At 36.2% G+C, this 18,547-nt stretch overlaps 1 protein-coding gene across 1 annotated transcript in view; it reads left to right on the top strand.

The window, feature by feature from the left end:
- The window catches only part of CUL2 (cullin 2), a 68,967-nt gene that overhangs the window by 27,438 nt on the left and 22,982 nt on the right, over positions 1-18,547 (top strand). Inside the window, exons 6-11 of the mRNA XM_055427949.2 lie at positions 2,773-2,878; positions 3,543-3,625; positions 11,452-11,548; positions 11,646-11,756; positions 13,433-13,595; positions 17,768-17,892. Coding sequence (XP_055283924.1) covers positions 2,773-2,878; positions 3,543-3,625; positions 11,452-11,548; positions 11,646-11,756; positions 13,433-13,595; positions 17,768-17,892 — 685 coding nt within the window. The remainder of the gene's footprint in view (positions 1-2,772; positions 2,879-3,542; positions 3,626-11,451; positions 11,549-11,645; positions 11,757-13,432; positions 13,596-17,767; positions 17,893-18,547) is intronic.

Here is an 18,547-nt window from a genome sequence, read left to right as displayed (position 1 = left end):
CAAATGTGTGGTTAATGAATTCTATTGTAAAGTGCTACAGTGACTTAGAAATTAAGAATTATGTCTGAATCAAAATGAACAACTACCCTACTTTTTTCAGCTATATCTATAAATTACTTTAAAAGCTTCTCTATCAAGCTTAAGCTGTCAAGAGTAGAATATCTGGAATGAGAAGGATCTAGATAATAAAAGTTAGTTTAAAATTTGTCCCATGAGAGAAAGAGAATAGTGACTTGTCCTCTGAAATAACACAACATTTGAAGCTCCCCTGACACAGGGTACTGGCTCTGAAATATACACACAGACCTTGGGAAGGGATCAGTGAGTGAATCCAGACTTCTGCAGATATAGCAGCTTCTCTTCCAAGTCAGCAGTGCTAAGAAGTTTACATTTAATATAGGAATAAGGGGGCTTCTGGAGGTATCTGGATAGGAAGTTGATATCCTGAAAATAGTTTTCAGATGAATGAGAGATGCCAGAAATGGGAAACAGAGACCAGTCATGAGAATGTTGCACTTGATCCAAACGAAGAGTCAACAAATGCATTGGAAGTGAAAAAAGAAAATAATGGGAGGAGGTGATGAATAGTTTAGACCAGGAGGACCAACTGATGAAAAGGAGATAAAATGGAGAGTGAGGTGAGTGGTGCTAACGGTCTAGGTAGGATTCTTGATGGCCATGGTACACTGACCAGAAAAGGAGTGGTTTGGAGCAGAGGCTCTTACAGAAAGGCACATGTAATGGTGCAGGTATGACAGTTAAGTTTTCCCCCTACTCAGAAAGACTACATTTCTTTGTGTTGTTATGTCCTGCCAGATGGGTAAGCTCACTACATTTTTTTCTTTTTTTCTGTCCCCATTGCCTTATACCTGGCGTGTAATACGCTTTTGGTCAGTACTTGCTGAATGAGAGAGGGAACCCTCATGAATTTTCTGAGTCAGCTCTGCCACTTAGTAGTGGATGGACCTCTGCTGAATTCTTTAAACTCTCTAAGCTGCAGTTTTCTTACATATAAAATGGGGATCCTAATGGTACCACAAATACCTACCTCCTATTATTCAGCCAGCTGCAATGCTTAGAGCTGTCTCTGATGCATAATAGGCACTCCATAAATATTAGTGACTGTTTTTATTTCCTGGCATTCATGACTTTTATGATCTGGCTACAGGCTGCTTTTCCAGACTTGTGTTCTACTGTTAGCTTTTGCCATCCATGCTTGCTGGAAAGTTACCCGCTTATTCATTTCATTAATTCGAAGAAGTATTTTTCAAGGACTGCCTGTCTGCCTGACACTATTCTGGACACCGTCTGGCAGCCCTCACATTCTAGAGAGTATGTGCAGACAAAGAAAGAACAGGGTTGTTTCACACAGTGGCAAGTACTGTGAAGAAAAGAAGACAGTTGTGTATCAGATACTAATTTCACTGGGGGTGGGGAGTGAAGGCTGGTTTGCACTGGGGGTTAGGTCAGGCCTGAGAGTTGTGTGAGCCAAGACCACAGTGACCTAGGCCAGAGGTGCCTCCCTGCCCCAGAGAATCTGCTTTCAGGTGAAGCAGGCGTTTTCTCTCGAGCTGAGGCTTCCTCCCTCTCTCCTGTTCCCCTTTCCTCAGCTGGAAGCATGGTTGGAAACCCAGCAGGAAATTACAAGGGTTATAGTGAGAATGAAAGGGAAGGTTCAATGGTACTTGGAAGGAAATGACTTTATAAGCAGTGGACAGAAGAGACTAAAATGTTGAATGGTGTAAGCCCTGGAGGCCAGAGCTTGAAGTGAGTGAAGGTGGGAGGGAACGTGTGTAACGATTCTGGCCTTGTGCTTCGTAGAATTGGCAGAGGAGTTACGCTGTTGAGATTTCTGTTGTCTTTGCTTTCAGTTTCAGTTGTCTGTGAACACTGAGTAGACCTTTGATTTCGATGCAGCAAACGTGTGTGTTTTAATACAGAGATTTCGTGGTTGTTGCCTAAATACTTATATCGTCAATAGCCGTTTTCACCTTGGCAGAACCTGTCCAACGAATAGTTTTAGGAGGTGAGCATGAAGGGCCTTGTGAAATCTGGGATGGTGGCAAGTGGTACTTGAATATTGCACACCCTTTGCACACATTTCCGTTAATCTTAGAACTCTGTTCATCTCAGTGATTCTAAGAGTTCATCACAGTTGGTCTTTCTTTATAAAGCTGTTTCCCTCTGATTGACACAGTGATCTTAGTTCTGTCCATTTTTCCTTCTACCTGTCTGTAAGTCTGTTCCATTTTCTTACCTAGTGATTGTGATTTTGTTTTTGGTTCAAAAATGAAAAGTTACATATTTAATGGTGACAAAATATAAATTAGAGAACTTACTTGAATTTGATCTTTTTAAGCATTTTCTGTTTAATTCTTTGCAAAGTGAACTCGGCTTATTTAAGGAGAATCTGAGAATGAGTAAATTAACTTGTAGAGGGTCTGACCCTTGGATAGCAGCTGTTGAGCTCTTAAGAGTATAGGAAATTTTTGGAACAAAACCCTTGAGTTTTTTTTAAGTGGGACTGTGAAAATAGGATTTTTTTTTTTTTTCTACCTGAGAGGTCTTATTTTTTGTCTTTTAGAACCTTGCAAAGAGAGTTTGGCTGATAACTTTTATCTTTTTTAAAAATTGTATTTCTAATTTCTTTGGGGTGTATTACTGAACTATTCTGTAGTTGATTATAACTCTAAAGTTATTGTTCTAAAATTCCAAGTTATTTCTTTCCTACTGATTTTGACATAGCATCTTGATACTACATTTGTTTTCCAGGTATCTCAACACACAGTTTATTAAAAAAAATAAACTGACAGAAGCTGACCTTCAGTATGGTTATGGTGGTGTAGATATGAATGAACCACTTATGGAAATAGGAGAGGTAGGAAATTCTTTAAAAGACTGCCAGACATAAACATGCTTTTATATACTGAAGTAATGTGATTCACTATCTTCTTAAGAACACTGAGTTGACTGTCTTAAAATTGTCAAGATTTAAAACATCCTAAATGTTAAATAAATGAAATACTGTTATGATTTACTAAGACTTTCACATAGATGAGAAGAACAGAAAAGATGTGGGAAAAGTATTATTTTAATAATTAAATTAATGGTGGATGAATGACAGAAGGTTAATAGTTTTGCTGTATGAAAAAGCTCATAAAATGTATTTAGAAAATGTTAAGACCCTTATAATTAAAAAAAAAAATGTGAAGGACATGGACTTAAAAGAGAACCCAGAAGAGATGAAATAGAAATCTGTGGATGCAGCAAATTTATTTTAACTAAGGTTTTATAAAAATCATTTATTTCTGTAAGATTTTCAGTTAATGAAAAACCTTAATTCTGTTGCTTATTCAGAATGTCTGACATGTGATTCAGTGTCATTTTGAATTAAGCCATTTATTTTCCTTATGTATATTCAGTTTTTATTTGAGTTTTGAAATAAAGTTATAAATACTTCTTCTGATGGGTATTTACTTTTACAAATGTTTAAAGCAAACACTGAGTAATTCAGCCTTGATGATTTTCATTTTTCCTGGCAGCTAGCATTGGACATGTGGAGGAAATTGATGGTTGAACCACTTCAGACCATCCTTATCCGAATGTTGCTTCGAGAAATCAAAAAGTGAGTGTTGACATTGATCTCCTTGTTGGTTCTGATTTGCTGATTGAAATGGTTTAAAATAGTGAACACTGGCCAGGCTATCCACTGCACATAGGCCCCATTTTACTGTAATGACCCTCTTTTTCCATTTTATTAAAGCCAGTATTTTAAAGTGGTTTTATAACCTTTTGGTTTTGAGGGGGCAAAACCAACAAGATTTTACTATGACAGCATATGCTTAGTAAATAAGTAAGTTCCTGAAGGAGGTGACTTCCTCTGTAGTCCCGAAACCTCTTGGATCCTGTAGGCAGTACCCTGATGACAATAACCTGCTCAGGAAAAGAGATTCTTCTAGTTAGTTGGTTACCTTTATAACCAGTTAACCCATGAGGCAAATTTATGAGAAAAAGGCTCTAGAATGGTTGATTCTGCTTGTGGCCCAGAGAGGACAGCTTGTCTAAGCTGCTGTATGAATAGATTGTGGCACAGTGTAAGTTTTCCTGCGGAGTCCAGAGTGGGGCGTCCTTGGCTCAGGTGTGGCCTAGAAGATTCTTACTAGACCCTAGGTGACTGGAACTGCTGTGAAGGGAATTCCCTAGACCAGTGAATTGCCACATGATAATGGCCACTCCCTCTGAAACTGCTTTCTTTAATACCCAAACAGGGAGTTTTTTAATGTGAGGAAAAAAAGGAAAGCATTGTTCTTACTATGGGGCTCCTAATAGGACATAAGGGGTTATGAAAAAAAGTTCACCAAAAAGGATAAGACACTATTTTAATAGTTAATACCAAATGAGAAGTATGTGGTAGGAATTAATAACTTGGTTTTTAAAAATGGTCACTCACACTTTAATAATTCCATTGTTTCCAATGGGGATGAGAGAGAAAAGAGGCAGTGGAGCAGTAGGGTGGAACTGTTTTCTTCCTTCCTCTTCTCTCTGCTGAACTATGAATAACTAAAAGGGCACTCCCAACAAGGGTTGTAGGCTCTAATATAATTTCCTTTGCTAAAAATATCAACTTTATTCTTGAAATGCAGCTATTTTACAAGTATAATGGAAATATTGTTATAAATTTTCTAAATGCACTTTTAATGAGTATCTCTTTTATAACAATTTTGATTCAACCTAGTAAATTTTTAAGTGTGATTGTTAGCTTGTTAAAAGTGAATTTAATGAAAAATTAAGGAAAGCATGATTGTGTAAGAAAAACAATAACAACTGTAGGATACTAGTTCTGGAAGAGACATAGAGACTATGGTCAGAAACATTAGGCCAACTCATTTTAGTTTTGTTGTTATAGTCAGTTTCCTATACAGTATTATTTGACATGCTTTACTAATATCTCATTTTTTTTTTTATGTCTGCTTTATTAAGTAGGTATTACCTTACCTTTTCTAGCAAGGGGTACTAAGGCTTAGTAATAATAATAAAATATGGAAACTGTGTACCAAGCAGCGATTGAAGTTTTACATGCTAATCCCATTTAATTCTTGCCACCCTAGGAGACTGGTATGATTTACCATTTATAAAGTGTTAATCTTCTTTGAAGATTTCAGAAAGTTGAGGGCCATCTCAGCCTTGAGGTAAAGTTATCTGTCAGGCTAATGGAGGATTTTTTAAAAAACGGAATGTAGATTGCAGAATTTTTTTGTTTGCTTAAGAGAGTCAATGAAACAATTCTTAGTTTATTTTTTGTGGTATCGTTAAATGTGTACACACAAAGTTTAATTGATAATCCAAAAGTAAAGTTGCTCCTTCTATATAAGGAAGAAAGAAGCAAGTGATGGAGTCATAGATTATGTGTCAGCATATTTTCATAGTGTCTGCTTTACAAAGGAAAGATAGAAGTAATTCTATTCATATAATAACTTGTCTTTTGTAGTAAAATAGTAGAATGCCAACTGGGACTTTCAGTGTAGTAACAGCCTAACACTGACAATTTTAATAAAATGCTGTAATTTCATGGATTTAAATGTTATGGTGTAAGAATGTAAAATTGGAGAGAAGAAAGCAGATCAGTTTTTTAATGCAAGTAAAAGGAATTGTTTAGATCCTTAAGGATACTACTGAAAACACAAACTCTTTAATATTAAATGGATTCAAAATTGCTTTCCTTTTTTCCTAGTAGCTCTGTAGTTAACTTTCTAGTGTCAGATAGTCTTGGAGCAAAAATAAAAATTTTAAATAAAATTCTTTGTTCACCTGTGAATTAGGAGCAATTTATAACATAGGCTGCTGTGACTGATTTGTATTTTCTCTGACATATTCATAGGCTTTTTATTCTATTTCTAAGGTTTCATTGAAGAAAAATATAGATTTCATTGAAGAAAAAATATAATCATGGATAAAAATAAAATTTAATGTGTGTGTATTAGTCGCTCAGTTGTCTCTGACTCTTTGCAACTCCATGGACTATAGCCAGTCAGACTCCTCTGTCTATGGAATTCTCTAGGCAAGAATTCTGGAGTGGGTTGCCATTCCTTTCTCCAGGGATTGAACCCAGGTCTCCTAATTTGCAGGCAGATTCTTTACCATCTAAGCCATCAGGGTCTCATAAAATTTAATGTAGTAGGCTTAATTCTTTCATATCTCAGTTTCTAAGAGAGGTTTAAATTTCCCAGCTTGTTTTAAATTTATTGATTTTCATCCTTGCAGTGGCTATTTTTGCTTTTTGATTTTTGGGCCTCTGCTGTTAGTTGAATAAATGTGAAGATTATTCTCTGTATGTTTTTTACTGTTACGTAGTTCCTTTATCTATCTTATGCTCTTTTTCCATGTTCTGTCACATGTTAATATTGTTAAAACCGTGTCCTTGGACTTTGGGGGGTTTTGTTGTGTGTGTGTGAGTGTATCATTTAACCTTCTTAGTGTAAAATTAAATATAGATAGAGGAGACCAGTACTCTTGCCTGGAAAGTCCATGGACGGAGGAGCCAGGTAGGCTACAGTCCATGGGGTTGCTAAGAGTCAGACACGACTGAGCAACTTTCACTTTTCACTTTCCTGCATTGGAGAAGGAAATGGCAACCCACTCCAGTGTTCTTGCCTGGAGAATCCCAGGGACGGTGGAGCCTGTTGGCTGCCATCTGTGGGGTCGCACAGAGTCGGACACGACTGAAGCAACTTAGCAGCAGCAGCAGCAGAGGAGACCATACAACACAAATGTATAGCTGAATGAATTATTCAAAGGCAAATGCGCTTCTGCCTGCCACCCAGGTTAAGAACTGGAGCCACGCCAGCCTCCCCTGAAACTCTGTGTGTCCCAGCCCCTGCCTTTCTCCCCGAGCAACAGCTGTCCTGACTTTTGCGCAGTCACTTTCCTCTGTTTCTTTACGGTTTTTTCACCCGTGTGTGCATTCCTAGATGCTACAGTTTAGTCATGTTCATCCTAAAAAACATTTTAATCAACAGATTTTTCCTCCATCCTTCTTTTTTTTTCCCACTTGTAATACATTTGTTCAGGAATTCTGGCCATTTGATCCTTATACTTTCCCACTGTCTAGATTTCGCCAGTTGAGTGCATGAGGCCCATTTATATGTGTTCCTTTGTCCTGTGTGTTTCCTGTCAATTGGTAGTTAAGTGGCCGACTCAGGTCGGTTCTCCCTGGCAAACCAAGATATTTTGTTCTTTCATAATGTATGATTTTTTACTCTTTTTTAAAATTTAAGCAGCTAAATCTTAAATTTAAGATGCTAAATGCTGGCATCTTTTAGTTTATTGAGATTTGTAAAATAGTGCCACTTTAATCCTCTTGTTTGATTTTCATTTTTTAACTTGAAAAATTTTATAAAAATATACTTACCCTTGTCTATTATTTGGTTGTCATATACGAAAGGCGAAATAACTGCTTTTTTTCCTTTTCTTTACCCATTTGTCAGGATAATGAATTGGTTTGCTGTCATCTTCAGAAATTGGCCAGTTAGCTTTTTCCACCCAATATATCATGATGAAACTTAAAGACTTAAATATATTTGATTTGTTTCTATTGTCTCGATTTTATTAAAGTTTGAATAGCCTCTCTTTGGTTAGTTGGTGCCAGAGTCTTTTTGCTATGACTGTTGTCATCCTTGATAACTTTCTTGCTATGTCGTGTGTCAGGATGTTCCAGGCTTATCTTGTACATTTTCTTCCTCAGACCTGGCACCAGCTACTCAGTGAAAAACTTAGTTCCAAATACACAAATGATATGTAAATGAATTCTTGAAAAACATTGAATGCTCCAGATCTTTTCCTCTCCATGGAGGTAATCCCTGTTTATCATTTGGTTAACTGTCTTTTCAAACTTTTTCCTATGAATTTTTATATCTTTGTACAGAAATAAATAGGATACAGAATATTTTTTTGTTTTCTTTTTTCAAGTGTATATTTTTTTTTTATTTTTTTCTAACTTTTAAAAATCGTTTGTGACATACTGATATATCTGTCTTGATAATTTTTCTGTGTTTGTACATAGAGATCTTACCTTCCTCCTTCTTCCTAAACTATGTCTAGTATGGTTCTACCTCATTTTATTAAACTCTTCTCCTAGTGATGTGTATTAGGTTGTTTCCAGTCTTCTCCATTAGTACAACTCTGAGTTCTGTTATGCACATATGCAGCTTTTTGGAGCCACGGGGTATATGGATTTAGAATTTTGCCCTCTATAAAGTACCTGTTCTTCCAAAGGCAGAGTATGGGAACCCATTTCTCTACCACTCATCAAGCCTTGATGCTACCAAATCTTTCTAGTCCTTGATTTCCCAGTACCACCGCAGGTGCCCTCGAGTGGATACCACAGAGGGTGCAGGGAGTTTCCTTCCTCCTGGGACTACGCTCACTGCTCCTGCAGGACACACTGAGCAGCTAGTCTGCCAGTGAGCTCACTGGTTTTGCGCCAGCCCACTTTCAGTTCTGCCTCTCCTTGCCCATCCTCCTTCACGTCTTCCACCCCCTTCTTGTAGCTGTCCTTTCTCTTGTGCGTTTTTGTTTTTTCTGTGCTATCTAGTCTTCATTCCATCTTATTTTCAATTTCTACAGGTCCAAGAGCTACTGCCAACAATGGAATATTAAAAAGTATCCTTCCTATCACTTCTCAGGTTTGGATTGAGGCAGGAGACTGCGTTTAATTTATTCTTCTCATCTTAATCACAGGGGGCAAATGAAGGTTTCACCAAAAGATTAATTTGCCCATTGTCACATAGCAGAATCAGGACGTATGAGAGTTTCAGCCTTTTTTTTTTTTGGCTGCACTGGGTCTTCGTTGCTGCATGAGGGCTTTCTCCAGGTGTGGCGAGCGGGGGCTACTCTCTAGCTGTGGTGCGTGGGCTTCACATTGCAGTGGCTTCTCTTGTTGCGGAGCACAGGCTGTAGAGCATAGGCTCAGTAGTTGTGACGCACAGGCTTAGTTGTCTCCTTGGGCATATGGGATCTTCCCGAACCAGGAATTACAGCCATCAGGCAGACTCTTAACCACTGTTACACCAGGGAAGTCCCTCAGCCTAACTTTTAATGACCATCACAAACCTAGTCTGCCCTCTCAAATGCCTTGGTTTTAAAATCACACTCAGTGCTTTTTTTGTTTTTTGTTTTGGTCTCTTGGCTTTCTTCTCCTGCTTTCATTCTGCTCAGTGTGTACTTAAAATGCTAGCTTACTGATGCTTCACTCCTTTACTAGGCATTGTGCTATATACTTCCTTGGATTATGCTTAATCTTTACCATATCCTCTTGAGAATAGGTGCATTTCTTATCCCCACTTTACAGAAGGAGAAATCTTTAAGTACTAAAGGTTAAGCACCTGCACATGGTGACATATTAAAGCAACCAGAACTTGAACCTAGGCAGTCTGACTTCAAAATCCGGGTCTTAAGAACTACAGTAAACAATTCCTATAGGCTCCCAGCCGAGTGATTTCATTACGGTTGTTGTAGGCATTTTCCACTTAGCTCTGTCAAGATCAAATAATGAACCACATAATAAAAATTATTTATATTCTGTTCTCAGGGCTCATCTCTTGGGATCACTGTTCTCAGATAAATCCAGAGCTTATTCACATAACCAGCTTAGTCATTGCTTTTATATAGTACTACCTTAGCATCATTTCAGTTTATTTTCATTATCTGTCAACTTAATAGAAATAAATTATAATGATTTTGTTGTACATTTTGTGCAGTTATAAAAGTATGTGGTGATCTTAAAGATTGAATAATTATGCCTAAGGTTTTCTAAGTTCAGATGTTATTCTTACAGTAGAAAACAACTTAGTCATTAAGCACTAGGAATATTGATATTCTTTCTAGGCAATACCTTACCAGATTCCTGCTTCTCTGGGCCTTTTGGGGTCAGGAACAAAGGGCAGGAGTAGGAGTGGGTGTTTTCTGGGTGCTGAGCAGGGACAGTAGAATTTGGTCATGAAAATAACTGTAGGTAACCTGATTTAGATATTTCTCACTTTGTCCCAGACAGAGTTAAAAGGCAAAGAGCTATGCGCTCCAAACTGATAGATTAAGTCATATCATTTTTTCACCAGATTTAATTTGGGCTTAAGAGGGAAGGTGAGCAGAAGACATGAGCTCACCTAGTGTCACCTTGTATGTATTTATTGTTCTTATTAGTAATAACAAAATGTAGACTTTGTAACCAAGATTTTGTGACTGTCAGAAGGACTGTAGCCATATTAATTGAATCACAAAAAACTTTTCCCAGAATATCCAGATAATTAAAGGAAGAAGGAAAGAGGCTTAGAGGGAGGTAGAGACAGGGAAGGACACTAACTTACAAAGGTCACTGCCTCAGTAATTTTCCTGAATGTTAGAAAGTCTTTCTATCCCAGTGTAAAACCCAGATGATTCTACTAAAAATGATGATAATATACTTTTCTGTTGCTTTTTTGGTAAAATAATTATTCATTCAAAGAAAATATTTTAAAGTGAGGTGGAAGATTACCAATAGAAAGGTAAACTTTTGACTGGATAATGGTTTGATTTAAGTATTATTATTGGATTCAGAACCTTCCAACATAGAGCCAGGCTGTTTTACTGTGGCTTTAGGCAAATGTTTTTTTTTTTTTTCCTATGTCTATGATTAGAAAAATAAAAAATTCACCTACATTTCTTATTGTGATTAAGACTTGCATCCCAGTAGTGCCCTTGACTGAGTAGGAGCTTACCAAAAGTCACATAATTGTGTCACATCTCAATAATCGAGAAATGTTGAGTCACATCGCAATAATTGAGATTAGTTCAGATCCCTTTGTAACTGTAAAAGAATATAGAAATATTAAAGCATATCTCAGTAAATTCTAAGTAGAGAATTACCTTTGTGCTTAGATGAAAGCAGCTCAGTGGCTCTAGCAGATATCTTAGAGAACAGTAGCTATTAGTCATTTCAATGAGCAAAATACTGTATAGAGTGTACTTTTGAGGAATGAGTCCTGTCAGATTACTGTAGGCATACTTGTGATGGTTTAAAAACTGGATTCTCAGACTAAATCCTCTAGTAACAGAGTTTGTGTTGAGTGAAATTCAAATATTCTTAACCATTGGTATATCAAGTCTTGAATTGATGGGCTCATAGCTACTCTATTAAAATTGAAGAATTATCTTAGTATCAACATAGTATCTTTAATTTTACAATTAAGCTTTTCTCTTTGTTGAAATGACATCTAATGGGTATACTAACTGTCATAAATATTAATTCAGCTGCAGTATTAAAAATTGCATTTTAAGTATCATGGGTGCAATGACCTTTAAAATACTTAATAAAGTGATTAGACCAACAGAATAAGCAGCCATATTTTGGCATACTTTGGTATATTTCCATGGATACTTGTATTCTCAAGAATGTTTTTTTGTTTTACCTTGTTTTAGTGATCGTGGTGGAGAAGACCCAAACCAGAAAGTAATCCATGGGGTTATTAACTCCTTTGTTCATGTTGAACAGTATAAGAAAAAATTCCCTTTAAAGGTAACAAAGCTTCCTTTAAAGCATACATTATTGACCTTTAATTTCTTAGGTTGCTTGTTCTGATTTTTTTAAAATATTATTTAATTGATTTATTTAGTTTTATCAGGAAATCTTTGAGTCTCCCTTTCTGACTGAAACAGGAGAGTATTACAAACAAGAAGCTTCAAATTTATTACAAGAATCAAACTGCTCACAGTATATGGAAAAGGTAGGAAAGCATTACGTTAACTGTTGTCATCTATTATATATCAGGTGTGGCTTCTTTAATATTAGTTATCTTAGTTAATATTGTTTTTTGGTGGAAAAGGTTCCGTTTTTCTTGATCAGTCATTGTTCTTGCTTGACATTTTCCATGAGAAAAAGAGCTGTTCCAGTTTTCATTGTAGTCAGTGCTTTCTGATAATCCTGATTAATCTAAAATTAATATATATCATATTCTTGACAAAATAATAAGCTATATTTTATGCTTAGGGAATAAGAGAATAGGCTAAGTACAAAAGCTAGGTACTAGGCTTTTTAAATCTTTCTTCCTGTAAAATAGGAGGAAAAAAAATAGTAAAAATATAATAATTCTAGGTACTCGGTCTTTTGGTCTGTTAAGTTTGTGGAGACTGAGAAAAACTTGCATGAGAAATTTTAATCATTAAACCAGCACATTGATGACCATATTTAAAATGGCTATGTATATTTTCTTAGTCAAAGAATAATCAGATTATAAATTCAGTCATCAGATATGTTAGACATTATAACATAGTTTTTTTCTTCCACAGTGTTGGATCTCAGGCATTTTATTATCAGATGATTTTTGTTAGTTTGTTCACCTTTAAGAAATGTTTGAAGTGGAAAAACTGTAATCAAGCCTCCATAGGATGTAGATCAGGAAATATCAGTACTTACTGATATGATACACTGGTATCTGTTCCACAAACCCAGGTCCAGGAGTTGCTTAATTCTCTTTTGCTTTGTCAGTGATTAGCTCTGGGACCTTGAGTAAGTTATCGAGGACATTTTCCTCCATTAAATGCAGGTTACACTGTCAGTGGGTCTTAGCTTTTAGCCCTTTCTACATCTTAGACTCTTACTAAAGGTTCCAGATCCAGTCTTGAAAGGTACACAGAGAGTACTGGTGATATATAAACTCTCATTATATCTGACTCAAAAACAGGCTGTTGGCAAACACTGAAAACAGCCCAAATGTCTTTCAAGAGCTGAAAAGACAGGCAAAATGTATGTACATACAATGAACTATTATTCAGACTTAGAAAACAATGAAGTTCTGACACATGCTGCAGCGTGGATTAACTTTGAAGACATTATGCTGAATTAAAGAAGCCAGACAGAAAAGAACAAATACCTTATGGTTTAACTTATATAAAATGTCTAGAATAGACAGAGTCAGAGAGGCAGAAGGTAGATTAAAAGTTTTTGGGAGGGGAAAACAGGGAATTATAGCTTAATGGTTTCTGAGCTTCTGTTGGGTGTAATGAAAAAGTTTTGGGAATAGACAGTTGTGCAACATCGTAAATGCAATTAATGCTACTAGATTGAATACTTCAAAATGGTTAAAATGACAAATTTTATGTTACACATATTTGCCCACAATTTAAAAACACTAATAATATACCAAAAATCATTGAATTGTATATACAGTTGGAGTCAATAAAAAAGGGAAAAAATGCAGACCAGTTAACTTTTGTTCTTTTTCATAAGGCAGTGCTGAAGTGTAGCTTAAATAAGATTTTGAAATGATTTATGGAATGGAACTTTGAATTGTGAATAGAATTATGTAAATAATTCTGTTTGTTAATTTGCCATGTAGTTACTTACTGATATTTCAGGTGTTTTCTCATAGTAGTTCATGACTGTAAGAATATATTTCTAAAGGTTCTAGGTAGATTAAAAGATGAAGAAATTCGGTGTCGAAAATACTTACATCCAAGTTCATATACTAAAGTGATTCACGAATGTCAACAACGAATGGTAGCAGACCACTTACAATTCTTACATGCAGAATGTCATAATATCATCCGACAAGAAAAAAAAAATGGTAAGTGATACCAAACATCAATAGGAATAGGAGTGAAATTGTAAACCCACTTTTTATATCATCTTCCAAGCCTCCTTAGGCTTCAAACATATTTAAGTAATATGTCGATACATTTTTCAATATGCCTTTTTACAGATTATTATCTATTTTAAAAGACTTTGGAAAAGTATATTTTCAAACTTATTTTCTAAAGTCAAAAGAAAAACTGGGAAAGTGTATTTGCACATTTTTAAAAATCACAGGGACTAATTTCTTTAGTACATTAAGAGTTTCTAGAAGGAGAAAAAACAAAGAACATGAAAGGGAAATAAAAGTAGATTTTAAATATCTGAAGATGCTCAGCCTCAGTCAAAATAGAGATACAAAGTGAAGATACGAGATGTTAACAATAAGCAGTGAAAAAATGGGACTTTTTTAGAAAAAAAGCAATGAGAATTTTTTAATAATAGGGAATAAATGTAACAACGTATGTGCCAGACTCGCACAGAAAACTGAACATCTTTGAAAGCAGCATTGATAGATCCAGGGCAAGCTTTGTAAAACCCAAGATTTTTTTAAACTCTGAAAGTTACACTGTTAGCCTGAATGGTCAAGACAGTTTTGAACAGCACAGTGAGAAACCTTTGCAAGATAGCATGACTTCTAAAAATTACAGTAATTAAGAAAAGGAAGTGGCACAAGGGTAGTCAAAATTACCAGTGGAATAAAATAAAAAAGCCAGGAAATAACTCATGCATACGAAGATACTTCATTTAAGACTAAGGCGGCCTGCAGAGCATTGGGTGAAAGATAGTCTTTTGAACACACAGTGCCGTCCATTGGATAACCAGTTGGGGAAAAAGTGAGATTTGATCACTACTTCAAACACTGTATACAGAGTCAGTCAATTCATCTTGGGCTTTTGATCTCAGTATAAAGCAGTAACGCTTCCAGAAGGTAACACAGGAGAACAACTTCAGGACTTGGGGGTAGAGAAAGATAATTTAAATGAGACACAGAAAGCACTTACCACAGGGAAAGATGATCAAGTTTATTACTTTATCATTAAAAGCTTAAAATCAATACAAAACCGTAAGACCGTTGGATCATCAAAAGAGCATCACAATGACAGTCATAGGACAAAGAAGCCAAGAATACACAGCGTGGAAAGGACTGTCTCTTTAATAAATATTTTTGAAGAAACTGGATGACCAACTTAACACCATACACAAAAATTAACTCAAAATGAATTAAACACTTTAACTTAAGACCTGAAGCCATAAAACTCCTAGAAGAAAGCAAAGGCGATAAGCTTCTCGATACTTGCCTTAGTGATGATATTTTGAATCTGACACTAAAGTGAAAGTGAAAGATGCTCAGTTGTGTTCTATTCTTTGCGACCCCATGGACTATCCATGGATTCTCCAGGCCAGAATACTGGAGTGGGTAGCGTTTCCCTTCTCCAGGGGATCTTCCCAACCCAGGGATCGAACCCACGTTTCCCGCATTGCAGGCGGATTCTTCACCAGCTGAGCCACAGGGAAGTGAAAATAAACACATGGTTCTGCATCAAACTAAAAAGCTTCTGCCCCTCAAAGGGAACCATTAACAAAATGAAAAAGTGACCTACTGAATGGGAAAAAAATCACATATCTGATAAAGGACTCATACAACTCAATAGCAAAAACAATTGATTGAAAAATGAGCAGAAGACCTGAATAGGCATTTTTCTAAAGAAGACCTCCAAATGGCCAACAGATATGAAAAGGTGCTCACCATCATTAATCATCAGGGAAATACAAATCCAGACCACAGTGAGGTATCACCTGGCACCTGTTAGCATGGCCATTATCCAAAAGACTAGAAATAACAGATGTTGGCAAGGATATAAAGAAAAGGGAGCTCTCGTGTACTGTTGGTGAAAGTGAAAATTGGTGGAGCCACTATGAAGAACAGTATGGAGGTTTCTCCGAAATTAAAAAGTAAAACTTCCATGTAATCTAGCAATTCTACCTCTGGGTGTTTATCCAAAAAGAAAAAAAAAATGCGCTAAAAAGATATAGGCATCCCAGTGTTCATTGCAGAATTATTTACAAGAGCCAAAATAAGGAAACAAGTGTCTGTCAATAGGTGAGTGGATGAAAATAAACACACAAACTCATAGAGAAATGTCATTCAGCTCTGTGAACAGAATGAAGTATTGCTATTTTCTAACAACATGGAAGGATCTCCAGGGCATTGTGCTAAGTGAAATATCAGACAAAGACAAATACTGTGAGATCTCACTTATATATGGAATCTAAAAAGCAAAACAAGTGAGCTCATTAATACAGAGAACAGATATAGTGGTTGCTGAAGTCAGGGTGGATGAGGTGAAGGAAGTCAAGAGGTTTAATAACTTCCAGTTACTAAAAAAAAAAAAGTCATGGGGATGTAATATGTAGCATGGTGACTAGTTAATAATACTGTGTTACATATTTGAAAGTTGTTTAGAGGATAGATTTTAAAAGTTCTCATCACAGGAAAAAAAGTTATAAATATGTATGGTGAAAGATGTTAACTGGACTGATTGTAATGATCATTTTGCAGTATATAACAATATTGAAAATCATTTTGTTATAATCCTTAAAACTATCATATGTCAGTTATACTTGAAAAAAAGACAGTCATAGGGTTATATATTTGCAATTGTTGAAAAAGGTTTATGTCCAAAATATAAAATAATTAGGACATTTGAACAGACACTGTAGAATATATATATATCCAGATGGCCAATAAACATATAAAAAAGTCTCTCAATCTCACTGAAACAGAAATACAAATTAAAATCACACTAAGGTATCAGTAATTAATCACATTTTGATATAAAATGAAAAAGACGGAAAATAATAAGTGTTTGGAAATGTATAGAGTAATAGGAGCTTGTTATACATTGGACATAGAGTATAAATTGATGTCGCCACCTTGAAACTCTTGACAGTGAGTAGCCACTAACCCTGAATAAAAATCTCTCTTACGATCCAGCCATTGCTCTTCTAGGTGTTAACGCCCCCACCCAAAGTGCATGCACACATGCACAGAAGAATATGTGCAGGCATGCTCACAACAGCGTTGTTTGTAATAGCCCCAAACTGGAGACAGTGCAGATGTCCTGTAACTGTAGAATGAATAAAGTACCACACGGAGATACGATGGAATGTTAAAGAAGAGTGGAAAGGAACACCTGAGAGCTGCATACAACTCAGATGAGCCTTTTATATTGAACCAAAGAAACCAAACATGGAAGAATTGGATGATCTTGTTCTTACAGATAGTTTCAAACAGGCAGATCGAATCTGTGGTGTAGTTGACTAGTGCTGTCATGACTGTGATTACTGTTGTGGAAGAGCAGGAGGAGGAGTGCAGGCAAGGGGGCTTCTGGGAGGAGGTTGTGTCCATTTCTTACTGTGGGTGGTGAGAACCTGGCTGGGGAGGGGTGTCACTTGTGGTAATTCATTGAGCTAGACACTTAGGGACTGTATACTCTTCCGTATGTGTGTTATACTTCAATAAAAAGTTTAAAATAAAACCACTACACTGAGATTTCATTTTGTACCTCTCCGTGTGAAGATCAAAGCAGTTGTTGACAGCGCTCCCGGCTGCTGGGGGCTCTGTCTACAACGTCCTTCTGTAAGACAACTTTTGCACAGCAGCCCCACTTCTGGGAGTTTATACTATGGATACTCTTGCCCATATGCAGGATTATTAATTGTAACAATGTAAATATCAAAAGATTGGAAACAGCCAAATTCCCATGAGTTGTTAAATAATTGTTGTATAGCTGTCAAATGGAGTGTTAAGCAGTTGTAAAATATGAGGAAATGCGTTATGTACTCATATGAAAAGATCTCCAAGTTAAAATGTTGTGTTCTGTAGTCGCAAATAGTATAAAATACACTACACTGTTTATTGAAAAAGGTGGGCAGAGGGAAGAATAGTGCTTGAATGGGTAGGAAACAGTTCTGAGAAGATACTGAACAGCCACAACGTTGCTTTCCCAGGGGAGGAGTACCGTGTGATTAGGAGAAAGGTGTGGGGGACTTGTCTGCATATGCTTCTGTAATTCTGCATTTTGAACCATGTATTACCTATTGTATTAAAAATATTTTTTAAACTGTTTGTAAATTTCATAATAAATTTCTTTCTCCCCTCAGACATGGCAAATATGTATGTCTTACTCCGTGCTGTGTCCACTGGTTTACCTCATATGATTCAGGAGCTGCAAAATCATATCCATGATGAGGGCCTTAGAGCAACCAGTAATCTTACTCAGGAAAATGTGAGTGACATAAGGAACGGGAAGATTTTTCTCTTAATTAGACTATCATGGAGTTTTTCTTTTGACTTTACTGTTTAAAAGCATGAAAGAAAAGTCCTACCATCCCAATAAATGAGACATCTTTATTAGAATGTTCAAACCTAGAATTTGTTGGACATGTTTTAGAATTACCAGTGATTAGGAAATCAGTGAATAAGACTTCTTACACACCACTGTGTTCATTTACCAATTCTTAATTAATTTCTCACAGAAAAGTATGTTTGCTATTTCAAAACAGTTGTGTTTCTATATAACTAGCATCAATGTTTAGTTAATTGTAGTAGTAATGGTGTTGATCATTGATCATATAGACAACTTACAATTTGGTTTCCTTTTACATGTCCTGGATATGATATCCTAAGAAGCAAATTTGGATTAAAACTATCTTCCCTAAATATATGGTTACTACCCAAGATACTCAACAGTGACCCTCATGTCCCCAATTCCTGTCTTTCTTAAGAGTTCCCTGCCATTTAAATGACAGTTGACAACAAGGTGTCTTTCCTTTCAAAATATGCTCCTGTTGTCAAATTTTGTTGGACCACCTTCCTTGGTTTTACTAGTATGGATGACAACTAAGGTAGACCTGACATCATATGTCACTTGTCTTCCCTAA

This window comes from Moschus berezovskii, chromosome 15 (genome assembly GCF_049115385.1).
Source record: "Moschus berezovskii isolate FMDL1 chromosome 15, NW_MosBer_1.0, whole genome shotgun sequence".
NCBI classification, from domain to species: Eukaryota; Metazoa; Chordata; class Mammalia; order Artiodactyla; family Moschidae; genus Moschus; species Moschus berezovskii.
The sequence above is the reverse complement of the archived record's forward strand: the minus strand, read 5'-3'. Positions and strand labels throughout refer to the sequence as shown.